This window comes from Oryctolagus cuniculus, chromosome 7, assembly GCF_964237555.1.
Source record: "Oryctolagus cuniculus chromosome 7, mOryCun1.1, whole genome shotgun sequence".
Taxonomy (NCBI): Eukaryota; Metazoa; Chordata; class Mammalia; order Lagomorpha; family Leporidae; genus Oryctolagus; species Oryctolagus cuniculus.
This window is the reverse complement of record NC_091438.1, coordinates 135,270,601-135,295,482: the sequence shown is the minus strand read 5'-3', so window position 1 is coordinate 135,295,482 and position 24,882 is coordinate 135,270,601. Positions and strand designations below refer to the sequence as shown.

At 59.0% G+C, this 24,882-nt stretch overlaps 1 protein-coding gene and 1 long non-coding RNA gene across 2 annotated transcripts; one reads left to right on the top strand and one right to left on the bottom strand.

The window, feature by feature from the left end:
• The first annotated feature begins 8,028 nt into the window (after positions 1-8,028).
• On the top strand, positions 8,029-16,386 carry ZC3H12A (zinc finger CCCH-type containing 12A). The gene is made up of 6 exons (XM_051832066.2): positions 8,029-8,164; positions 8,859-9,335; positions 13,073-13,212; positions 13,983-14,217; positions 14,589-14,695; positions 14,837-16,386. Exons 2-6 carry the CDS (start codon positions 8,893-8,895, stop codon positions 15,709-15,711), a joined length of 1,800 nt encoding a protein of 599 aa, XP_051688026.1. The 5' UTR covers positions 8,029-8,164; positions 8,859-8,892; the 3' UTR covers positions 15,712-16,386.
• A 796-nt stretch (positions 16,387-17,182) lies between these two features.
• On the bottom strand, positions 17,183-17,645 carry LOC138850679 (uncharacterized). The gene is made up of 2 exons (XR_011390776.1): positions 17,509-17,645; positions 17,183-17,394 (listed from the first exon to the last, which is right to left on the bottom strand). It is a non-coding gene; the product is annotated as an uncharacterized lncRNA (long non-coding RNA).
• Between the last annotated feature and the right edge of the window lie 7,237 nt (positions 17,646-24,882).

The window sequence follows — 24,882 nt, the reverse complement described above, 5'->3', positions numbered from 1 at the left end:
ACCCCATTACTGACCTCGGGAGCTGCTGGCGGCCTGGCCAGCCAGCTCCTGCCTCCGTGCTCTAATCCGGCCACGGGGGCCAGTTCATCCCTGCCCAGTTTTGCCTTCTCCATGGCCACCTGAGCCTTCCCAGGGGGCTCTGCGGGAGGCCTCAGGTGAGGCTTGAGCTCACTTCCCGCTCAGAGTTCCCAGGCCTGTGACTGCCCTTCTCGCTGTATGGGGACATCTGTGAGCCACACTTGGCAAAAAGGGGCTACAGCAGAGGTGCCCACAGCGGTCCGTAACGGGAACCACTCCAGCCCTACCTGCGGGCACTCACGGAGCATTCCCCCACATCCGGGCCAGGTCCTGGGCCGAGAGCACAGAGGAGAGTGAGAATCGGGGCCATCTCCAAGGGGACACAGTGCCATCCCGGACTGCAACAGAAACACCTCGCAGGCCAGAGGCCTGGCTGTCCTGCACACAGCTCCTCCAGGGGCAGTGCCACCGCAGCCCAGGCCCTACCCCTGAGGCCCTGGGGAAGGCCAAGGGCATCTCTGGCAGCTCCCAGCACATCAGGAAAGTTGAGTGCGCAGCCCCTGTTCACACGCTCTGGCATTTGCAGAATTCCCTCTGACTTTGGGGTGTGGCAGTGAGGGGCCCCAACAAACTCACTTTGTTACAGCCTTTCAGGTCCCACCTCTTCCTGGGTCTTCACATGGGAGCCACCTTTTAAGGAAGTGCACAGTGAGGCCCACAGAAAACCTGCACCCCAAACCCTCTCTCCAACCCACACCTGCAATTGCACCTCCCAGGTCCCCAGGTAAGTCCCTGGGGCTTCAGGGCACTGTGGGTCTGCTCTATACTCTGTAGGGAAACTGGGCCTGCATGTCTCAGACAGTGAAAGCCGGCTTAGTCCGGTTCCCAGCTCTGCCCTTGCACTTGTGGAGGGGCAAGGAGTCCTCCTCCTCCCCTCCCAGCCTCCTCCGCTATAAAACAAGGGGTCAGGCTAATCATTCTCAGTGGGGCTTTCCAGCCGCAGCAGTCAGGTTCAAGGGTGCAGAAAAGAAGGAGCTGGGGTTGCCGCATTGCAGAGGGGTGGGCGTGGGCAGACGGAAGAGGGGAGGGAAGAGGGCCCTCTGACCAGGGCTCCGGAGACAAAAGACCCCAAATTTAGACTTCAGATAGTATCTCCAAATGGGACTGCACTCAGACACAGGATCTGTGCTAATGAAATTTCACAAAGACACTTGGCCTGATCATCAGAATGTATCCTCTGGGAGGCCCATGGGATCGTATGTGCCTTTTTCAAAAGAAATGTTTGAATTGGAGAATTATCTTTAGTTTAATGATTTATTTATTTGAAAGATAGTTACAGGGAGAGGGGGAAAGCCAGAGACAGATCTTCCATCTGCTGGTTCAATTCACAGACGGCTGCAGTGCCTGAGGCTGGGGATCATCTTTAGGTCCACAGAAGAGTTGCACAGGGGCCGACGCTGTGGTGTAGCAGGTAAAGCCTCTGCCTGTGGCATCAGCATCCCATATGGGCGCCGGTTCAAGTCCCAGCTGCTCTACTTCCGATCCAGCTCTCTGCTATGGCCTGGGGAAGCAGTGGAAGATGGCCCAAGTGCTTGGGCCCCTGCACCCACAAGGGAGACCTGGAGGAAGCTCCTGGCTCCTGGCTTCAGCCTGGCCCAGGCCTGCCTGTTGTGGCTGTTGGGGAGTGAACCAGTGGATGGAAGATCTGTCTCTCTGTCTCCCCGACCCCGTCTGTAACTCTGCCTCTCAAATTAATTAATTAATTTTTAAAAAAAGGAGTTGCAAAGAGTGTAGAGCTCCCTCAGTCCCCCTCGCCCAGTTTCCATCTGCCCTTCAGCTGCCGGCTCCTACCCTGTGGCACATTGGTCCAAAATGAGAGGTCCTTGGCTGGCGCATCCCTGCTGCCTGAGCCCGGAACGCCTCTGGATTTTCTCAGCCTTCCCACCCCTGCTCCCTCTGCTCCAGGACGCAGCCCAGGGACCCTCTTTTGTGTGCTCAGCTCATCTTGTGGCGCCCTCCAGCCTGGACTGTGATCATTTTGGGGAGTCCCGGCCAGGTATTTTGTGGGATGTCCTTTATTTTTGTTTGAGTTTCTAGAACAACTGCCCCGGAGATGCAGTGCCCTCTGGTCAGAGAATAGGAGAGGGCAGCAGAGGGCTGGGGACATGGTGCACTCCTCACGGTCCTCTGCCGGTGTCACCCTTGATTCCCTGGCCAAATTTCAATCTAAAAAAAAAATTCAAATCTAAAAAGAAAAAAAAAAAAGCCCTCCAGTAATCTTGTAACTCATCCAAATATCTTGCATCTCCTTGGAGCATGTGATAATAGTTACTTTGTTCAGTTGATTTTCTTTTCTTTTTTAATTAATTAATTTATTTTCCAGGCAGAGTTACAGAGAGAGAAAGGGAGAGAGAGAGAGAGAGAGAGATCTTTCATCTGCTGGTAGATTCCACGAACAGCCACAATGGCCAGGGCTGGGCAATGCAGAGCCAGGAACTTCATCCGGGTCTCCCTGGGCCATCTTCCGCTGCTTTCCCAGGTGCATTAGCAGTGCACTGGATCAGAGGTGGAGCACCCGGGATCCAAACCCTACACCAGAACGCAGGCCCCCTCAGCTGACTTTCAAATACACACTGATTTATGGAGCTGCAGGGCGATGTCTTCCTGAAGTACACCAGGGGCCTCAAAGCACAGGAGGGCCCTGGTCCTTTCTTCACACCCTGGGGGGCTTTGTTGGACTCAGCATCAGCTCTGCTAAGGACTGGGGGCAGCGGTCCGGCTTTGCTACAGAGGCTCCTGAGTCCTACCCAGGCCAAGCTGCCGGCAGGACAACTGAAGGCCAAGGTCACTGCTGGGACCTTTCCCTTTCCAGCCTCCCTCCCTCCCTCCCTGGGAGGTGACCAGTCCAGGAACTTGGCAGGTGTGGCTGGCACAGGCAGGTGGCCAGAGGGCAGGCAGGCCCAGGAAGGAAGTTGGCAAACACATCTACCTGCCAAGAAGAGCATGCAAGAGGTGGAGGGGTAGGCGTGGGCTCCATGCCATTCGATCCACAGGGTCCCTGGGGATCGGAGCCAACGGTTGCAAAATCCACCTGTCAGTGGAGCAGGGGTTCCCCGGTTCTGCAGAAGAGTCAGCTTTTGGCAAAGGCCGTGCCACAACAGCCGGAAGAGGGTGAGACTGCGGCTCGCTCGGGCGGGCAGGGAGCTGCCTGACTTACCGCCCGGTTCCCACTGGACTCGGTGCTGGACAGCACCAAGCCTGGGAGCAGGAATGGAGTCCCAGCCCAGTCCTCAGCCTCAGCGGAGGGCCCAGACTGGCAGTGACACCTCAGCACATAGAGACATGGGCTGGGTGCTGCAGGAGCACTGAGAAGTCTCGGCGGGCCTCCCAGAGGAGGGGGCATCATTGCAAAGACGCATGGAATGGGCCAGGCAGCGTCAGGAGCGGGAAGGGCAGTCCTGGCTGAGGAAGCAGCAGCAGCAGAGGCCTGGGAGTGCCTGCAGACGCTGGCAGAGCGCCCGCCGCTTCGTGCCCGCTCTGTAAGTGGGAGGCCCTGCCGCCGTGGGGGGGTTCCTGTCGCTATTATTAACCTGCACACACCACATCGTACTTGTACTCTCTGAAAGGTACTACGCGCAAGGGCCGCCTGACATGCAGAGCTCTTCTCGCCCATAAAAGGGGCTGTCGTGCACTGAGGGCTGCAGCGTACAAGGTGCTAGCGGGAGTGCCGGGGAGCACGCCAAGCGCCTGGCTCGGCTGCGGCAGGGGCCCCGTGTTCCCGCCATCTGCAGCCTGTGGGCCTTGGGAGGGCACAGGGAAGACACTGTGGGGTCTTCCAACAATGCAGGCACGTGGCTGGGTGCAGTCAGCCAAGGCCAAAAGAACAGCACGAGGATCCCACTAGACAGGCACACTCCCTGCTCCTGGGCTCATCTGTGGCCATTCCCGGGCAAGCGGAGAGCCACAGGGACCCCACTGCCACCAGTCCTGGGCCCTGGCAGGTGACTGCACCTCTCACAGCCTCCGAGCTCCAGTTCCCGCGCTCATAAGATATGTACAAGAATATCCAAAGCACGCTTTAAAACAGCAATTTAAAAACTCCTAGAAACAACATTCAACAACAGGGGGATGAGAACCAGTGCTGTATTCACAGAAGGCCCATTACTCAAGTAAAATGAATACATTATGGGTGTGCAGGCCGTAGACGTGGATTTAACTTTCTTTTATTTATTATTGCTTCATTTTATTCACAAGGCAGAGAGACAGAAAGAGAGACAAAGATGTTCCATCCACAACATCCAGGGCTGGGCAAGTCTGGAGCCAGGAGCCAGAACTCCACCTGGGTCTCCCACGTGGATGGCAGAGAAGCAAGTACTTGAGCCACCATCACCCACTGCCTCCTGGGATGCACATTAGCAGGAAGCCGGAACCAGGAGCAGAACCGGGACTTGATCCCAGTACGCCAGTATAGGATGTGGGCATCCTTTTTTTTTAAGGATTTTTTTTTTTTTTTTGACAGGCAGAGTGGACAGTGAGAGAGAGAGACAGAGAGAAAGGTCTTCCTTTGCCGTTGGTTCACCCTCCAATGGCCGCCAAGGCCGGCGCGCTGCGGCCAGCGCACCGCGCTGATCCGATGGCAGGAGCCAGGAGCCAGGTGCTTTTCCTGGTCTCCCATGGGGTGCAGGGCCCAAGCACCTGGGCCATCCTCCACTGCACTCCCTGGCCACAGCAGAGGGCTGGCCTGGAAGAGGGGCAACCGGGACAGAATCCGGCGCCCCGACCGGGACTAGAACCCGGTGTGCCGGAGCCGCTAGGTGGAGGATTAGCCTAGTGAGCCGCGGCGCCGGCCAGGATTTTTTTTTTAAGATTTATTTTATTTAATTGAAAGACAGTTACACTGGCCGGCGCCGCGGCGGCCATTGGAGGGTGAACCAATGGCAAAGGAAGACCTTTCTCTCTGTCTCTCTCTCTCACTGTCCACTCTGCCTGTCAAAAAAAAAAAGAAAGAAAGAAAGAAAGAAAGACAGTTACAGAGAGAGGTAGTGACAGAGAGAGAGGTCTTCCATGTGCGGGTTTACTCCCCAGATGGCCGCAACAGCCAGAGCTGTGCCGATCTGAAGCCAGGAGCCAGGAGCTTCTTCTGGGTGTCCCACATGGGTGCAGAGGCCCTAGGATTTGGGCCATCCTCTACTGCTATCCCAGACCACAGCAGAGAGCTGGTTCGGAAAAGGAGCAGCCAAGACTAGAACCAGCACCCGTATGGGATGCCGGCACTTCAGGCCAGGGTTTTAACCTGCGGTGCCACAGCGCCAGCCCCTTTTTAAAGGATTTTTAAAAATTTACTTGAGAGGTAGAGTTTGTAAGCAGGGAGAGGGAGAGGGAGAGAGAAAGGTCTTCCTTCCATTGGTTCACTCCCCTAATGGCCACTATGGCCGGCGCTGCGCCAATCCAAAGCCAGGAGCCGAGTACTTCCTCCCGGTCTCCCATGCCAGTTCAGGGACCCAAGCACTTGGGCCATCCTCCGCTGCCCTCCTGGGCCACAGCAGAGAGCTGGACTGGAAGAGAAGCAACCGGGACTAGAACCCGGGGTGCCGGTGCTGCAGGCAGAGGATTAGCCTAGTGAGCCACGGCACCAGCCTCAAGCAAAGTCTTAACCACTACCCCAACCTAGAAATGGATTTTTGTGTGAAAATCATTTTGTGTGAAAAAGAAAGTCGATACTGGCATTGTAGTATAGTGGGTAAAGCATCCCATATGGGCACAGAGTCGAGTCCCAGCTGCTCCACTTCAGATCCAGCTCCTTGCTAATGTGCCTAGGAAAGCAGCAGAGGATGGCCCAAGTCCTTGGGCTCCTGTACCCATGTGGAAGACCCGGATGAAGCTCCTGGCTCCTGGCTTCGGCATTGCTCAGCCTGGGCCATTAAGGCCACTTGGGGTGTGAACCAGCAGATGGAAGATCTCTCTTTCTCTCCCTCTCTCTGTATCTCTGCCTTTCAAATAAACAAATACATCTTTTTATTTATTTATTATTTTTAAAAGATATATTTGTTTATTTGAAAGTCAAAGATACAGAGAGAATAGAGAAATAGAGAGATCTTCCATCCGCTGGTTCACTCCCCAAATGGCCAAAACAGCCGGGGCTGGGCCAGGCTGAAGCTGGGAGCCAGGAGCTTCTGCCAGGTCTCCCACATGGGTGCAGGGCCCCAAGCACTTGGGCCATCCTCTGCTGCTTTCCCAGGCACATTAGCAGGAAGCTGCATAGGAAGTGGAGCAGCAGAGACATGAACCAGAGCCTGTAATGGGATGCTGATGTCACAGGAGGCGGTGGCTGTACCTGCTACGACACAGCGCCAGCCCCAATAAATACATCTTTAAAAAAGAAAGAAAAGGAAGTCACAAAATTATAGAATGACTCTATTTTACACAAAACAAAACAAAAGGATAACTAAATAATATACTCTTTAGGGATTCATACAAAGGTGGTAGAATTAAAAGAAAAGCAAGGGAGGGGCCGGCGCTGTGGAGTGGCAGGTAAAGCCACTGCCTGCAGTGCCAGCATCCCATATGGGCACCAAATCCAGTCTCAGCTGCTCCACTTCCGATCCAGCTCTCTGCTGTGGCCTGGGAAAGCAGTAGAAGATGGCCCAAGTCCTTGGGTCCCTGCACCCATGTGGGAGACCCAGAAGAAGCTCCAGGTTCCTGGCTCCTGGCTCCTGGCTTCAGATCTGCCCAGCTTCAGCCGTTGTGGCCATTTGGGGAATGAACCAGCAGATGGGATACCTCCCTCTCTGTAACTCTACCACTCAAATAAATAAATAAATATTTTTTAAAAAAGAAAAAAAGCGCGCGAGAATGATTCAAATTAAAATTCAGAAAGGTAGTTCTTTAAGATGAGAGGAGGAGGGGCACCCAGAGGATCTCAAAGAACCTGCTTCGAGTTGGGTGAAGACTACTTTATCATCACAAGCATTCTTCAAGGCGTGCATGGCTCCGTCTGTGCTGGCCTTCACCGTGAACTGTCTTTGGTGGTAACACGAACACCCGCCTTGCAGGGCGCATGCACAGTAAGAAAAGTGCCGGTGCACAGAGTACGAGCCCTTGGCTCTGGGTGTCCTGGCTCCCCGGGCCTCAGCTGGGAGCTGCTGGCGCTGGGGCAGCCTTGTCCTCTAGTCTCTGGAGTTCTAGAGTGTTCCCTTACACGCCCGATGGAAGCCCTGGCTCACGGTGACTTCCAGTGGCCGAGGTGGTACCTGATGCACAGGAATGGGGGCTCTTGGTTCCTGGTTCAAGTCTTTGTGGCTGAGGCCACTGAGTTTTGATTGCATCTCAAGGGCAACATGGACACCGTAACCTCCGTCTGCCTCGTCTGAGGCTGTGGGTGAACACTGTGGAATGTGCTCACGTGAGAGATCCTGAGCCTTTGACCGGGAAGGCTTCCATGCAGTCACGGAGGGCCAGCCAGGCGAGTTGTGGAGGGGACAACGCTATCCTGTGAACACGGACGCGGTGATTGGTGCACACGTCCCTCCCGTCCCTCGTTTGTTTTTTGGTCACTGTGTCCGCTACTTCCCTTTCCATCCTGGTAAGGTGCTCACTGTAGAAAAGTGTACCTATCCGCCCCCCTCCCTCAACTGCTTCAATAGCCATGCACCTGCCGAGTGGTCCCGTCTCCGTGGGAAAAGCACCTGTCTTGGGACACCTATTGTCCCACCTGCAGCACTGTTTAGAGTGGGCAGGCCCTGGGTGCCCCAGACTGCACCTGGCTGTTTTGAGTGCGGGTCAAGTTCATAGGTCCGAATGTTGGTGGCCGCGCCTGTCTGCTGCACGCACCTCGGTCGGTGCCGCACCTGACACGTGCCTGGCTCGGACGGCGCCTGCCCGCGCGGTCCCCCGCCCCGTCTCTGGACGGCCGATCCCATCCCAGGCCGGGCCCCGAGCTCCAGCCGCGGGGGCGGGGCCGCGGGCCGGGCCGGGGCGGGGCGGTGCTCGGGGCGGAGCAGGAAGGGGCGGTGGCCCTGCCCGGCTTCCGCGTCACCCTCCTTAACGCCACCTGCCTGTGGACCGGCCCGTATAAAGGCGTCGCTGGCCTTGCCCCCGGGACTCGGCCCCATGGAGTCGCCGCCGGCCGAGGGCGGCGCGCGGCTGGGTGAGCGCGGCGGGAGGGGTGCGGGCGGCGGGGCCGGGCTGGGCTGCGGCCGGGTCGGACTCGAGGGAGGGCCCTGGGGCCGGTCCCCGCGACCCCTTCCACTCAGCCCACGCCGGGAGCGCGGAGGGGGCGGCCGTGGGAGCGCGGGTCTGTGGGCCGGGACAGCCCCCGCGTCACCGGCGCCCGGCAGCCGAACAGACTTTCCCGGCAACTTTTCTCCGGCGTGGGTCACCCCGGAAACTCGGCCTGCCCCGGCCCGGGAGTCCGGTCGGGGCCCTGCGCCGCCTGGGCCTGGGCCGCGAGTGCGGGGCGGGCGGGCGGAGGCGATGGCCTCGCCGGGGAAGCCCCCTGCCCCTAGCACCCATCTGACGGCCCCTAGCACCCGTCTGAGTCCGGGTTTCCATCCGGGAGCCCCGCCCCTGCCTTCTGGGTCCCTGGGTGGGTGCTGGGGTGGGGGTGGAGTCGGACACTAGGTTGGAATGTTTGGCCGCCAGCTAACAGCCGGGTGACCTTGAGCAACGTCTGAGTGTGCCTCAGTTTACCCCCCCCCCCCCCCGCTCTCACAGGAGAGCTAGCACGTGACGGGGGCCATGTCTAGTGCCACCGGTTGGGGTTGCCTCATCCTGGTGGGTGGGGCCGGAGGGAGAGAGGATGCAGGGCGCTGACATCCCTACCCCTCGTGCTGGTCCCGCAGGGGCTGTCGCGGGCGCCTTTCTGGAGCCTGAGCCATGAGTGGCTCCTGTGGAGAGACGCCTGTCCCGGAAGCCAGCCCCACTATGAGTCTGTGGGCGCTGGAGGACAGCCGCGGCTGCCGGGGCACCCCTGGGCCAGCCCAGGAGCCCCGAGCCGACGAGGCGGCGGCTCTGGAGCTGCAGATGAAGGTGGACTTCTTCCGGAAGCTGGGCTACTCCTCCTCGGAGATCCACAGCGTCCTGCAGAAGCTCGGGCTGCAGGCCGACACCAACACCGTGCTGGGAGAGCTGCTGAAACATGGGGCCGCGGCGGAGCGGGAGCGCCAGGCCTCGCCGGACCCCTGCACCCAGCTCCCGCTGGTGCCCCGCGGCGGGGGCACCCCCAAGGCTCCCACCCTGGAGCCTCCGCTCCCAGACGAGGACAAGGAGGGCAGCGACCTGAGGCCCGTGGTCATCGATGGCAGCAATGTGGCCATGAGGTAGGCGGTGCATCTGCGGCCAGGGCACGTGGCTCGGTGGCCAGTTGGCCCTGAAGCCCTCAGGTGGGGGCTTGACCTCTGCTCCCGGAGGGAGGGGAAGCCCTAGAGAAGCCGCCCCCCCCCCACCCCTGGCTCCTCACGACGTCTTAAGAGCGGGTCCCTAGCCCTGCTGTAGGGTCAGTGTGCCAGGAGGTGCTGGCGCAAGCACTCCAGTCCAGAGTGATCTGGAGGCTTTGTGCCGTGGCTCTGTCCTTGAGGCCCGCGCTTCGCAGAGCAGGGGCCTGGCCTGGGGGCCGTGGCTGTGTCCCGGGAGCTCTCTTTGCTCACCTGTCAGGGCTGACCCAGCCCTCCCCAGGGTGGGGTGTGTAGGGAGTGGCCAGTGCTCAGGATGAGGGTGGCGATGGCCCTTGGTGATACTCAGGGGCTGGGGCTCTGAGGCCTGCTGGCTGCACAGCCTTCGTGGCTGTGACCGGGAGTGACCTCGAGGCTGGCTTTGGCGCTCAGGAGGGGTGTGGGCGGGCGGCCTGCTGCAGCTCAGCTGTGACTGGGATCCTCATGATTGCACGGACGCTGCCTGAGCTGGACCTGGCTGGGGGCTGCAGAAACTGCAGAGACTGGGCTGGGTGTGGGCAGAAAGTGAGGCCAGGGTCAAGGCCACTGCTGGCCTTTGGGAGCAAAGGCCCCGCCTTCTGGCCCTGCTCTCTCCCCCTCCCCTCCGAGATGGGCTGTGAGTCAGGGCTGGGTGCGTCGCTCTGGAGGAAAAGTTCCTGTTGGCATTGACAGGGAGACCCCAGACAGCTCCCCGCCACCCAGAGGGATCTCCCAGGTGGGCTGCCCGGGCTGGTTGGCTTGACGTCAGCCTCTGCCCTCCCTGGCGTCTGGCCCCGCCCACCCCTGGCCCAGCTGGGCCAAGTCAGCTCTGGGCCCGGCCCAGCACAGCAGGCCAGGTGAGCCCTAGTCCTTCCACCTTCCGGGTCAGTGTCTCCGTCTCTGGGCAGGAGGCTGAGAAGAGGGGGCCTCCGTGCCAGGCGGCCTGTGCTGGGCGGGCTAGGTGTGTTCCTGTGGCCCCTGCGCGGGGGGGGGGGGGGGGGGGGGCAGAGGGCCCGGGAGTGGCTGAGCCTGGGGGCCGTCCTGGGCGCCGTGTGTTTGTGTCCCCGCAGGAGGAGTGGTAGACTTTGGGCTCTGGCGGAGCCACCCCGAGCCCACACGGCTGCTGGGGGTTTCTGAGCCGGGGCAGCGCAGCCACGAGGGGAATTCCAGCCTCAGACTTCCTGTCTTAGCTGCTACTGGGTTCCTGCCCTGCCGCCCCCCTCCCCGGGGCGGGCAGTGGGCTAGCCCCCACCGTATGCAAATCGTGGGGAAATTCACCTCTGTTTCCTTCTAAGGGAATTTTTCTCCACTCGCCAAGCCCAGCCCTGGCAGATCTTTTCACCTGGGGAGACTGGCCTGGCCCCGCCCTCTGTCCTAGGGCGGGAGCAGCTCCTCTGGGATCTCCAGCAAACACCCCCCCCCCCCCGCCCCGGGAGGTCTGCTCAGCCTGGCTGGGGGCCCTGACCCTCTGGGCCCAGGGGATTCGGCGGGGTGAGAGGAAGTCTGGTTTTCCTGCGCTAGCAGAACTTGCTCCATTGCAGCAACAGGGACTGAGGCTGGCGGTCAGGGAGGCACTCTGCCTCCCGGGTCCCTCTCGCGCAGGCCGCGGAGGGAGCGTTCCAGGTCTAGGGCTGCTGAGGATGGACTTGGCCCCAGCCAGGTTTTCAGTGCACTGCCCTAGGAGCTCTGGCATCCCAAGAGATTGCAGGTTTGGAGACACTGGCCTAAGCATGGGGTACACCCGTGTGTACGTGCGTGTGGACAAAGGAGGGGGCAGGCAGATGCAGGTGCAGGCTGCACACCTGAGACCAGGACCCAAGCCCGAGGTGACCACACCCCCACAGGGGAGGGTGGGGTAGGGGGAGCTCTGGGCACACATGAGCCATCCTGGCAAGTCAGGGAAGGCTTCCCAGAGGCGGTGACACTTCCCATGGGTCCTGAAGGAAGAGCTGCGTGTCCCAGAACATCACGTCCTCCTGCTCTGCTGTTTCCAGCCCGACCCTCCCTCTGCACACGTTTTGTTCAAACTCCACTTTGCACACATTCTGCTCCCCCTTGAACTCTGGGTCTTCGGTTAGGGTCACGAAGGCATTCTAGCAGCCTCATACTTGGCTTCAAATTCTGCCTGCCTCTCGCCACTAGCTGGGTGAGTCGCAGAGCCCCCGTAAGGGTGAAGGGACGCGTCTGGCTCCCCGCTGAGCTCAGTGCCCCGCCCATGACTTCCCTGGGACCAGGCTCGCACCTGCCCGCGCACGCACACACACACACACATCGGTCATGAGCACGACCCCAGTGGCCACGCTACCCTCTGTGCTCTGTGGTTTTCTCAGCTGGGGGAAGGGGGCCATGGTGATGGTGCCCCGACCTGGGCCTGCGGTGATTCAGGACGAAGCTTGCCCAACTGCTTGGTTCCCAGCACCGGGTTTCATCATGAACAGGCTGGGGCTCCAGGCAGGGCCGAGTGCTGCCTTAGGGCTGGCTGGGCTTGGTCCCCACTATGGTGCACAGAGACCTTCAGACCCCAGAATAAACCTCCAAGCAGCCTCTCTGCACCCCCCCCCCCCCGCCCTCCCCTCCCCCGCCTTCTCATGGGGCTCCAGCTACCACCCTCCAAAGCCGCGTACAGGATGTGGTTGGCCCTGGACTTGCCCCTTTTGCGTAACATCTACTCTGTCATGTTTGCCAATTGTGAGAGGTTGGAGGTGCTCACCCCAGGGGGCAGCGAGAGGCAGGGGCTGGCGGGAAGGAAGCCCCGGGCCCAGACCCACCGCCCTCCCAGGAAGCCCAGCTGGAACTTGGGAACTTGGGTGGACCGTCTTTGGCCTCAAGCCAGCAGAAGAGCTGCCCATGGCCAGGCCCTCCTTCCCGACAGGAGCCACTGTGCCAGGCCGGAGGCTGTCTTCTGGGCCAGGCCACGTTTGGTCATGAGCCCCGGGCGGGGAGGATGTGCGGGCTCCCGGCGCTCCTGGCTGGCAGCCTTCCCGGGTGTGTTGCCAGGCCTTCCTGTCTCGAGCCACGCCCTCCGAGGATGGGCGGCCTGGCGTCTGGGGGAATCGCCTGCCTTGGGAGAAGAGCAGTGTCCTTTCACTTTCAGCAGCCTCCTCCCTTGGTCACTTCCTGTCCCGCGGTGAAGGCTGCCAGGACCACGCGGCGGGCCCGGCCCCTTTCCCTTCGCCCTCCCGGGGTCCCAGCCCCTGAGGCTTAGCGCAGGGACTGAACTTTAATCCGGAACAGCCCGGCTACTCCTCAGCGCGCCAGGCCGGTGCTTCCCCCTCCTCCGCGGCGGCGGGCTGCACGGCTGCCGCGCGGCCCAGGGAGGGGCGGTGACTCAGTGCGCTGTGCACATCTCTGTCCTGTGGTCCCGGCAGCTGCCGGGCGGGGCAGGAACCAGAAGTCTCCCAGCGCCTTTCCCCCACCCCCAGGTGTGTTGCAAGGAGGCCAGACCCTCCCCCACCACAGGGAGAGGTGCTGCCAGATTCCTGGGTGTTTCCCAGGATCTCCGGGAAGTCCTGTGTGTGGCTGCCTGGGGCCTGGTGGGAACCAGCACCGGAGCGTGGTGGGCCTGGGCCGGTGAGTGATCCGCTGCCCTCCTGCCCAGGCTGGCCGCCCTGGGCTGACCTGTGCCTCCCCCACCCACCCACCCCCAGCCACGGGAACAAGGAGGTGTTCTCCTGCCGGGGCATCCTGCTGGCTGTGAACTGGTTTCTGGAGCGGGGTCACACAGACATCACGGTGTTTGTGCCGTCCTGGAGGAAGGAGCAGCCTCGGCCTGACGTGCCCATTACAGGTGAGCGGGCTGACTTTACTGCCCAAGAAAGACCCTGCGGGCCAGCGCGACAGTTGGCAGGCTTAGGCAGGGGCCAGCATTTCCTTCCCTGGGTTTTGCTGCTCTGAATGGGGGCCATCGGAGATGACCTTGTCCAGCTTTCAGCCTCAGGTACTGGTCACCTCCTCAACCTAGCGGTGGGCAGGCCACTCTCCCAACGTGCTCAGTGGAAGAGGGGCAGAGCAGCCAGTGGTTAAGCCGGTGGACTGTGGGCTGACAGGCAGAGTTGGAATCCTGGCTGTGCCCCATACCGGCTGGCTCTGTGGCCTGGGTTAGTCAGCCCTGCCCTGAGCCTCTCGTGCCACATCTGTACAGTGGGTAGGGCCAGGGCTCTGCCGTCAGTGCCTCGCGTGACAAGTGCCGAGAAGGCCTGCATGCCCTAAGCGCTGCATCCACTTCAGCTGTCCCACTGCTCTCACAAGGACCGCCAGCCTGCAGGGCTGGAAACACAGTCCATCTTTCTAGAAGTCTCGAGATCCAGGCTGGCTTGCACAGGCATGATGTCCAGAAGGGAAGAAAAAGGGCAGCCCTGTGCCCTGGGCACTTGCCGCGTGGGACCTGTGGCTCACAGAGCTCAGGCAGCGTTGGTCTCCAGGCCGCAGACTGTGGGCAGGGCCAAGCCGGGCACCGGGGTGTGGCCATGGCCTCGGCATAGCTGCACCTGCACCTGCACCTGGTCACCAGGAGGTTAGGGCCCGCAGGGCTCTGACCTGCACCCGTCCCCCTCCCAGACCAGCACATCCTGCGGGAACTGGAGAAGAAGAAGATCCTGGTGTTCACACCGTCGCGGCGAGTGGGCGGCAAGCGGGTGGTGTGCTACGACGACCGCTTCATTGTGAAGTTGGCCTTCGAGTCCGACGGGATCGTGGTCTCCAACGACACCTACCGGGACCTGCAGGCTGAGCGGCAGGAGTGGAAGCGCTTCATCGAGGAGCGGCTGCTCATGTACTCCTTCGTCAACGACAAGTACGTGCGCGCCAGGAGCCGGCCCCACGGCCCCACCAGGCCTGGAGGGGAAGCCAGGCCTGCTCTTGGGAGCTCTGGGCCCAGGCCGGGCGGGGGCGGGAGCGTTTGTGCCGGAATGTCAGTGTTTTGGGACAGCCTCTCCGGCCCTACTGCCTTGCCCCCCAAGCAGAAGCCTGGGTCAATAGAGGTGCAACCTCTGACGCCTTCAGAGAGCCCCTGGCCTGGGGCCCTCCTGCCTGGCAATACCCCTTGCCTCCTGGGCCTGACCGTTCTGGATGCCCTGTGGATACAGCAGTCCTGGGAGCCGCTCTCCGGCCTCCCCAGCGAGGCTCGCCGCCCCCACCTCCCCAGAGTCCTCCCTGCCCTTTCAGGTTCATGCCTCCTGATGACCCCTTGGGCCGGCATGGGCCCAGCCTGGACAACTTCCTGCGTAAGAAGCCACTCCCCTCCGAGCACAGGAAGCAGCAGTGCCCCTATGGTATGAGACCTAGCTCAGCCCTCCGAGGCCCCCCACTTGACCTGAGCCTGCTTGCGCCCCACCTTCTTCCTCTTGGGGACCACCCAACCCCAGTGCCCCCTTTTGGCCCCCGCTTAGAGCTCCGCTTCCTTCCCCGTGCAGGGAAGAAGTGCACCTACGGGATCAAGTGCCGATTCTTCCACCCGGAGCGGCCCAGCCGCCCCCAGCGCTCCGTGGCCGACGAGCTCCGTGCCAATGCCCTCCTCTCGCCCCCCCGGGCCCCAGGCAAGGACAAAAGTGCCCAGCGCCCTGCACCTTCACCACAGCCCGGCTCTCTGCCCACAGAAGGTGAACTGGGTGGCCTGGACGGGAAGAAGCCGGGGGCCCGAGCCTCCCCAGGGCCCCGCCGCGAGGGGCTCACGCAGACCTTTGCCCCAGCGAGCAGGACTCTCCCAGCCAGCGGGGTCAGCGGGAGCAGCTTCGGGCCCTCAGACTGGCTCCCACAGACCCTGGACTCACTCCCGTACACCTCCCAGGACTGCCTGGATTCGGGCATTGGCTCCCTGGAGAGCCAGATGTCAGAACTGTGGGGGGTTCGAGGCGGAGGCCTGGGAGAGCCAGGCCCGCCTCGGGGTCCTTACGCTGGCTACCACTCTTACGGCTCTGAGCTCCCAGCCACGCCGGCCTACCCAGCCTTTGGCCGGGCCATGGGCGCTGGCCACTTCAGCGTCCCCACTGACTACGCACCCCCGCCACCCACCTTTCCACCCCGAGAGTACTGGTCAGAGCCATACCCGCTACCCCCACCCACGCCAGTCCCTCAGGATCCCCAGGGGCCGAGCCCTGGGCCCGGTGGGGCCCCGTGGGGCGGGGTGGGCAGCCTGGCCAAGGAGCGGGCCAGCGTGTACACCAAGCTGTGCGGCGTCTTCCCCCCGCACCTGGTGGAGGCTGTGATGGGGCGCTTCCCGCAGCTCCTGGACCCCCAGCAGCTGGCAGCCGAGATCCTGTCTTACAAGTCCCAGCACCCCAGTGAGTAAGGCAGCCGGTGGCCGGTGGGGGGTGGGGGGTGCTGTCCGGCCAGGCTTGGTGCGGTCAAGTGGCTCGTTCCCAGCCCGGGGGCAGCCCTGGAGGCTAGACAGCAGGAGGGTGAAAGTAGGGAAGGGAGCCCGCAAACCAAAGATACTGTAGGATTGGTTCTGGCCCACACGGCTGCCCAGCCGCGTGTCTGGGTGGGTCAGAAGCGATCGCCCTGTTGATGCACATTGTATCTGTAGTCTAAGCAGACGCTGCCAGTAACGGCCGTCGGTCTGTGGCTGAGGCCCAAACCCTCTTTTCTCTCAGAGGGCGGGGAGGGAGGCTGGGGGGAGCAGAGGCCTGGGCTGGGGGCCCTGTGCACGGCCCCCCACCTCCGCCCTGTCCCTGGGATGCCAGCCTTGGCTGGCCAGTTGGGCACCGTGTGCCTGCCCTCCGGGGGCCCCTCCTCTAAGCCAATGAGGCCTTGCCCGTGCTCGCTCGCTGGGCGCAAGGCTTCATGTTAGTAAGCAAGATGCTTCTTAATAACCTACCTTCTGCCCCACTCCGTTCACCTGCCCCAGGGACCTGGGGCCCTCCGCGCTCCCCGAGGGTGGGAGGACACGCGTGTCTGTGTTCTACGTGGAAAGCCCTTCCCTCCCGTAACGTCAATAAAGCAGTGTGACCCCTTTTCAGAGGCACTGTTGTCGCCTTCCTGCCTCCAGCGTCGGGCTGGCCTGCCGGTGAGGAAGGCGGGCCGGTGGGAGCCCCCACGGCCCTGCCCCTGCTCTGGAAGGAGGGTTACCAGCTCGCACACGCGTGCTGTGCCTGCACTGGAGGCAGCTGTGGGCCTGGGCAGGCGTGGGCACCGGCCTAGGAAGCGGAAGTGTGACAGGGCCTGGAGTCCTGTGGCCGTGCACGGCCGGAGCTGTTCCTCTTTTCTGGGCTGTGGCCAGAGCCAGGGCTAGGAAAGCGCCGGGCCAGGGCGATGGCCTCGCAGGGGTTGGCTGGAAGGACTGACTGGCAAGTCTTGAAGACTCAGCTCTGGCCCTGTGCTCCCAGCCACGGCTGTGCTCCGGATCCCAGCTCAGCAGGCAGGGCAGAGGCTGTGGGGCGGGCAGTGGCAGGGTACCCTCCAGCAGGCGAGGAGCCCTCTGCCACTGGTTGTCACCTGGGAGGAGTGAGTGCCCCTTGCAGGGGCTCAGTGTTCTCTACGAAGTGAGGGTAATAACGGTATCTACCCTACAGGCCTGACACCTGGCGCAGGGCAGGTGCTCGCCGAGAGGCCTGTGGTGCAACTCCCCAAGGGCTCCGTGCGCTGGGTCCTCCCTCCATCCAGCGTCTGACTTACCTGACCCACAGAGATGCCTGCAGAACCACACACACCACCCCTGTCGGTGAAAAACTGGGGTGTGGTGTCAAATAGCTGGGCTATCCCATGACTGCCACACACACACAACCAGCAGGGGGAAAACGGGAACGTTTTTGTTTTAAGGCTTTTTGTTTTTTAAAATTCTTATTTATTTGAAAGGCAGAGTGACAGGGAGAGACAGATCTTCCACCCACTGGTTCACTTCCTCAAATGGCTGTAATGGCCAAAGCTGGGCCAGGCTGAAGCCAGGAGCATCATCCGGGTCTCCCATGTGGGTGGCAGGATCCCAAGCACTTGGACCATCTTCCGCTGCTTTCCCAGGCACATTAACAGGGAGCTGGATTGGAAGTGGAGCAGCCGGGACTCGAACCCATGCCCATATAGGCTTAACCCACTGCCCAACGCCAGCCCAGGAGAAAAGTCTCAGTGATGCTAGCTTTGATTGTCTCACCTAATTGGTCCTTGGTTGAGAGGTGGTTGTGGCATCGTTTTATTTGGAAACTGCTCTGGCACAAGACCACTGAGCCGCATGTTGAGGGAAACGCCACCCTGGTGCCCCTGCACACAATGCCCCCACCTTGTGCTTGGGGTGGGACTCAGTGCATGACCCGGAAGTGATTCTGCCAAGTGGAACTCAAAGCCTCCCACAAAGTCTTCTTCACGGTGTCCCATACCTGCTGCTTCCAGAAAATGGCACTGCCTTGTTTACAAATGACTTTTTTCCCATCAATAACTGTATTTCAGATTAAATGGCTACCTTTGGGTCCCTGTTTTTCGGGGCAAGAAGCTGAAATACTGGATTGTCCAGTTCATTATCAGGCACTTGGCAATGCCAAGTGACTTGTCCAAGGTTCCATGGAGGAGGACTGACTGGAGCAGGGCCTTGTACTGGTCCCCCAGCCCCCAGATCTGAGGAAGGGAAGGGCCTCAGACACCAGGAGCCCGAGTAGCCCCACCGCCGCACCCTCCTGTGCTGTGGAGCTTGGAGGCTCTGAGGCCTCAGGGGCCACCTAGAAGGGGAAGTAGGGAGCTCTCTCACCCCTCCTCCCACCCACGTGCCCACTGGCCATGGACTTGGGAGCTCACACTTGCTTCTTGACCGGGGCTGAACTCTTGGTCACTTGCTGCTTCTGCCTGTGTGCAGGGGTGGGGCGGGGAGCGACTCTGCGGGCAGGTGGGCAGCGGGCAGCAGGTGCCGGCTGGCTGTGGTTGTCTGGAGGTGTGGTCTGGTCCTACAGGTTTATCCATGGGTGCCAACGATGACAGCAGGGCCCGTGCAGCAGGTGCCGAGCTCTGTGGAGGATCTGGTCCGTTCTGCCCTTCCTTGTGGGCCCAAGCTTGTAGCCTGTGCTTTCCCGGCAGCCTTGGCCACACTACGCTGGCCATCGATGCTTGGAGCTTCCCTTGGGGCCTCTTTCCCAATCTGGCTTCCAAGCAGAGCTACTCAGAAGCTTCCAGGCCCAATGCCCAGGCTAGTTCTTCCCCCTGGCTTAGGTTTTAACTCTGCAAGTTCTCCCCACTGCCTCCTGTCACACTCCTTCAAGTGGCTTAAACAGGTGGCACTTCCTCCCAGGGTCTGTCTCCACCTCTCCACCTTCTATACTTCCCAAGAGGATACCCCAGTCTGTGTGTTGGCAGCAGGAGAGGGAGGTGGCCTGGGTTCACCCAGGCCCACTCACTTCCCCTCTCGACAGCCTCAACTCCCATCCCCACCCCCCCAGCTCTGGTGATCTGTACAGGACAGGGTGGCAGGAACAGAATGTGACTCCTGAGACCAAAGCTCAAACCATGGAGACGGCGGCAGCTGCTGAGAGGGATCAAACTCCAGGTGGCTTCCCCACGCGCTCTTTCCTCCTCTGGCTTTCCTGGTTCCAGGAGCCAAGAAGCTGATGGGGAAAACTGGCCAGTATGCAAATTCCTGCGCTGTTGGGAAATGACAGAGAGGACTGGCGCCTCCCACCCACTTTTTCCCACACCCCCAAAGGCCCTCCTTCCACCCCGGCCTGTGGCTGTCTTGGACAGGTGCCCAACCCTGGGCTGTCTTGCAAGTTCTGACTCGCACAGGGGTTCACCCCCGCTTGGGGTGCAGATTGCAGAAGCCGGGATGACCATGGCCTGCCCGGAGAGAAGGAAGCAGCCCACAACAGGAAGGCGTCCTGGCCGCTCAGTCCCCGCCCCCTCCTCCCCACCGGGGGCAGCTCGGCAGTGGCTAAGAACCGGGGACCTACACTAGCAGCAGGAGAGCGTGCTCTGGGCTCCGGCGGAGTGGCTCTCCCAAGGCCCGCAGTGCTGCTGGTCCGCTGCAGGCTGAGCTGAGAAGTGGCCGGGCCAGCCTCCCGCGCTGTGCGAGGTGCTGGGCAGGCCCTGTCAGACAATGTGCCCATCACAGAAAACTGGCTTCCAAGGAGCTGGGAGGAGCTGGTTCCCAGGGGCTCTTGCCCTCAAAGGCAGCCCAAGGACTTTTGCCTGTGGGCTTCTCAAACCCACAGCTCATGTTTTTCTTCCTATTCCACAGCCAAGTGGGTGGTGGAAGCCCATTCCGGGGACCTCCTGGCTCACGGGAAGGGTGGGGCAGACTTGGCTGCGGGAGGCAGGAAGTTGGGCCCTATAATTAAGGAAATCCAGGCCATCCCAAGGCGGTGGCGTGTAAATCCTTCCGGTTGGTTCCTGGAGCGGGAGGAGGCCACAGGTTGTCACCCAGGGCGTGGCTGTTTGAAGCTCCTCTGAACACAGCTGCTGGCGATCTTCAAATATTCACCTGTTTGAGAAATGGCAGCAAAACGAGGCGGGAGGAAAGGCTCGGGGAGCCCACCACACACTGAGCTGGACCTGCGGCTGGGAGATCAGGTCACGGGGCCGTCTCAAGGCAGATTCTGGCTGCTCTCCAGAGGAAGACCTCACTGAAGGCCAAGGTGCTGCTGGCACCTCGCCTGCCACCTGCTGGCACCTCCCGGTACTACTGCCTGGCACGAATCACGGGGAGACCAGGGTCTCCTGCAGGACCCAGGCAAAAGTGGGCAATGCTTCATGGCACCTGCAGCTCCGCCTTGGAAAGCAACACCAGAGGTCACTGCCGTGCCTTTGGCAAAGTCTAAAGCTCCTAAAAGTGCTAACTCTTCCAGGCATTAAAAAAAAAAAAAAAGTCTAAGTAGAACAGCAGCAGAAGGAAGAAAAAAGTACAAGGATTCACATTTAACAAATGATTTCAAAAATAGAAATAGTGAGGTGCCAGCATCCTGCCCCTCTCGTTTCAGCTCGGTCCTCTTGCTGGCAGGGATGCCAACAACAGAGCGGAGCCAGAGCTCCAGGTTCCCTGGGGTGGGGGGAGCCCTTGCCCCTTGACTCAGCAACCTCCCTGCTGGGCACTCACACTTGCAAACCACGTGTGTAAGACTAGCCACAGGGCTGGCGCTGTGGCATAGTGGGTAAAACCTACAGTGCCAGCACCCATATGGGTGCTGATTCGAGTCTCAGCTGCTCCACTCCTGGTCCAGCTCTCTGCTGGCCTGGGAAAGCAGTGGAAGATGGCCCAAGTCCTTGGGCGCCTGCACCGACATGGGAGACCTGGAAGAAGCTCCTGATCGGCATGACTCCAGCCGTTGTGGCCAGTTGGGGAGTGAACCAGTGAGTAGAAGTCCGCCTGCTCTCTGCCTCTCTGTAACTCTGCCTTTCAAATAAATAAATACATCTTAAAAAAAAAAAAAAAAAAAAAAAAAAGACTATCCACTACAACACCATTGGAAGCTTGGAAGCAGCCACGACGGAAAATAGTATCAACGCCATCAAAACAGGCTGGTTAAATGCATTTTGGTATACACATGCAATGGAATATTAAGCAAATAAACTGAGGTCACTGTAAATATGGAATGTTTTCTAAGTTACACTGCTAGATAAAAAAGGCAAGGGTAGGCCCGACATTGCAGCGCAGTGGGTTAAGCCTCCACTTGGACATCTGCATCCCCTTTTTGAGTGCTGATTTGAGCATCAACTCCTGATCCAGTTCCCTGCTCTGGGATGGCAGCAGCTGATGGTTCGCCGCCAATCATGTGGGAGACCCTGATGGAGTTCCTGGCTTCTGGTTCCCGTCTGGTACAGACCTGGCTATTGCAGCCATTTGGGGAGTGACCCAGTGGATGGAAGCTCTCTCTCTGTTGCTCTACATTTCAAATAGATGAATAAATCTTTTAAAAAAAAACAATAAAACAAGGCTAGGTCAGTAGGCGTGGTGGGCTACATGCTGACAGGCACTCAGGTAAGTATGCAGTTGCCCTGTTCCCACAAGTTCCTGTGAAGGTGCACCACTCAGGCTGTCTCTGGGCGGGGGAGCTGGAGGCCCGGGACAGCAGGACCGGCTTCACTGAGCACACCTGAGCACCACTGAACTGGATGCTTTCCGCCTGGTGCGTGGTCTGAATGTGCGTCCCCTGCACAGCCCCCGTGCTGAATCCTTTCCCCAGGTGACAGTGCTAGGAAGCGAGGCCTCTGAGGGGTGATCAGATCAGGAGACAAACCTCATGAATGGGGGGGGGCTGCGTCCAAGAGACCCGTGGGGTCACGGCAAGGGACCATTTCTGAGCCAGAAAGGGGGTCCTCACTAGATCGGACTTCCTGGCCTCCAGGAATATAATAAATAACTGTTACTCAGAAGCCACCGACTCTGGTATTTTTGATTTAGCTGTCCAAAGAGACCAAGACACACATATGCAAATTAAGTATTCTAACGCCATTCCCCTAGGACCACCCCATGACAGAGAAATAAGTTATGGGTTTACGGGTGAGGAGCTGGAAGAGCTGTACTGGCCAGGGTTCTCCAAAGTTATTTGCTGTATATGAACTATAAAACTTGATACACATCTCCAACATGTGTATGCTGCAAAGCTAATGATATGGGCCAGCACTGTGAGCTGGTTTAAGTTCATACGGGCACGGGTTCAAGTCCTCGCTGCTCCTTGCTAATGGCCTGGGAAAGCAGTGAAGACCTTCTTGGGGGAGTGAACCAAGATGGAAGACCTCTGTCTCTCCCTCTATCTGTAATTCTGCCTCTCAAATAAATAAAAAATAAATAAATAAAAAAATAAAAACCTATGATAGCAGTCAGTGCTGTGGCGTAGCAGTCAAGCTGCTGCCTGTGATCCCAGCATCCCATCCAGGCACTGCTTCGAGTCCCAGCTGTTCCACTGCCAATCCAGCTCCCTGCTGATGTGCCTGGGAAAGCAGCGGAAGATGCTTGGGCCCCTGTGCCATGCACGTAGATCAGAATGAAGATCCTGGCTCCCGGCTTGCAGCTGGCTCAGCTCAGGCCACGGTGGCCCGATGGAATATCTCCGCATTTCTCCCTCTCTCTTCAACTCTAACAAATAAACTATAAGAAAAAAAAAACCCTTATGATAGTTGCCATTTGTCTACAACAAAATAATTAAGTATCAGCAACTTCTAATTGTTCAGACCAATGACATATATTATCTGCATGCACTGATGAACTCGTATTTACATGTATCACGGAACGTATTCAAAGTGAAGGACTAAGTAAGGCTGCACCTGAGAAGTGCAGACCAAAGGCCAGATTCCACCCCACACTCTTTCCCGTGGACAGTACTGTGCTGGGCGAGGGTCAGCAAGAATCCTGCCACGCCGCGGTGCTGCCTCACTTTCAGCCGCCAGCCGCCAACTTTTACTCCACAGAGTTTTGTCAAAATGAAAACTGTGTTTCAAAACATGAAGCTTGGAGCTGGGGCTGTGGTGCAGCAGCTTAAAACCCCAGCCCACAGTGCCAGCATCCCATATGGGCGCCCGTTTAAATCCTGGCCGTTCCACTTCCAATCCAGCTCCCTGCTAATGCGCCTGGGAAAGCAGCGGAGGATGGCCCCAGTCCTTGGGCCCCTGCACCCATGTGGGAGACCCAGAAGAAGCTCCTGGCTCCTGGCTTCGGATTGGCTCAGCTCTGGCCATTGCGACCATTTAGGGAGCGAACCAGCAGATGGAAGACTTCCTTTCTCTGTCTCTACCTTTCTGTAAATCTTTCAAACAAAAACAAATAAAAGAATCTTTTTTTAAAAAAATGAAGCTTACCCCTTAGAAAATGCAGAGTAGCTAAGGGTAATTCAGACTGATCTGGAATGGAAAATCCCAAGTCCTCTTCACGGCTGCACCTCATATGCACACCACCTTCCTGGCACACATGCCACAGCATCCTGGGAGGAGCAGATGCAAACAAAGCAGCACCCGCATTCTCCCCACACTTTCAAAACAAACCAGGGCCCCTGCAGCTGGGGCTGCAGATAGGAATTTTTATTTTTAATGTATTTCAAAGAGAGGTATCATCCACCTACTTAGTTTACTCCCCAAACCCCCGCAGCAACCACGCTGGGCAGGACAAAGCCAGAGGACAGAATGCAGTCTGGGTCTCCCATGTAGCTGGTAGGGATCCAAGCACCTAAGCCATTCCGTGCTGTCTCCTAGGGTGTGCAACAGCAGGAAGCCAGAATCAGAAAGGGAGCTGGGACCCAGGACAGGGGCTGCACCAAATGCCCATCCCCCAGATAGGAATGTTTACGCATAATAATGCCTCAGTAATTTGGAGCTGAGATGCAGATGAAGCCAAAGCAACATAGTTGCCTACTTTCAAGCTTTAGCTACTGAACACTGGTTTCAATTCTCTTCTTTACTGCGTATATCCAGATTCGGATTTGGAAATAATTCTGATGCCCGTTCCTGCTCTTTCAGAGCAAGGGGTTTTCCTCTAAGCAAATAAACCCAATCATGGAGAGCATGTTGAACCTACCCTATTAGTGATCAGTAGGAAAGAATGCCAAATCCACCCAATTACCGATCAATTTCTTCCAGAGCTCCAGGCTCCTGGACACATGGCCTCTCCAGACCAGTGCAGCAGCTCTGAAGTCCACATACTCTCAACCCACACTGGCCCTGTGCACGCCAATAAGCTTCCACACTGTGCCTCCCCCAGCCCCCTGTGGCTTCTACTCCTCTGCTTTCTGGGTTGCTCACATTCTCCATCTTGAACTTGTAGGGTCGGAGATTTGGAATTTAGACAGATGAAATTCCTCAGTCCTAAGGAAGAGCACACCCGGAAACCCCCAAAGCTCTGTACTGGCACCAGCCTCCCAGTCGAAGACAAGAACTCTAACTACAATGGACCTATGCTTGCTTTTTAAATGTCTTACAACTACCAAGGGAGTAAAGGACAAACTCTTCCTCCTGAGAGGGAGGAGGATAAAGTGCAGAACACAGCAGCACGGCTCACGGCTCTCAGCTCTCAGCCCTCAGCCCTCCAGTTCCCTCTTGGCGCCTCTGGCCTACCAGGCAGACAGGCTCCAGACTCAGCTCTGTGTAACTCGGCTCCTGCTTTTTAATCCAGTTCCTTTTTTGTCCCCATTCCACACGCAGCTGCGGCAGTGAAGCATGCCTGAGACAGAGGCGCCTTTTCTGTCCTGGTGGTCGTCCCAGTCCAGGGATCACTGCTGGGGGCTCTGGGATGGGAGGCCACAGGCCACTGGTGGACTCCACCTGAAGTCACCTACTGTCCCTCCAGGTTAGCATATCTGTGCTTTGGATCAACGACTTCTCCAAAGTCATTAGCTCATACTGTCTAAAAAGTAAGGCAAACCCAATTTATAACCAAAGCTAATACCATGAGCATGGTGGAGGGGGGGGTGCCTTTTCCCAAACCAGCCCTGTGTGGGGACTGCAAACAACCTCTCAGGACGTGAACACCTACGGCAGAATACGTTCCCTAGTCCCCTACCCAATGGTTAAACCTTAGAGAAAAGCTAAGTAGAAAGCAAGCAGCCTGTCTCTAACCATGACT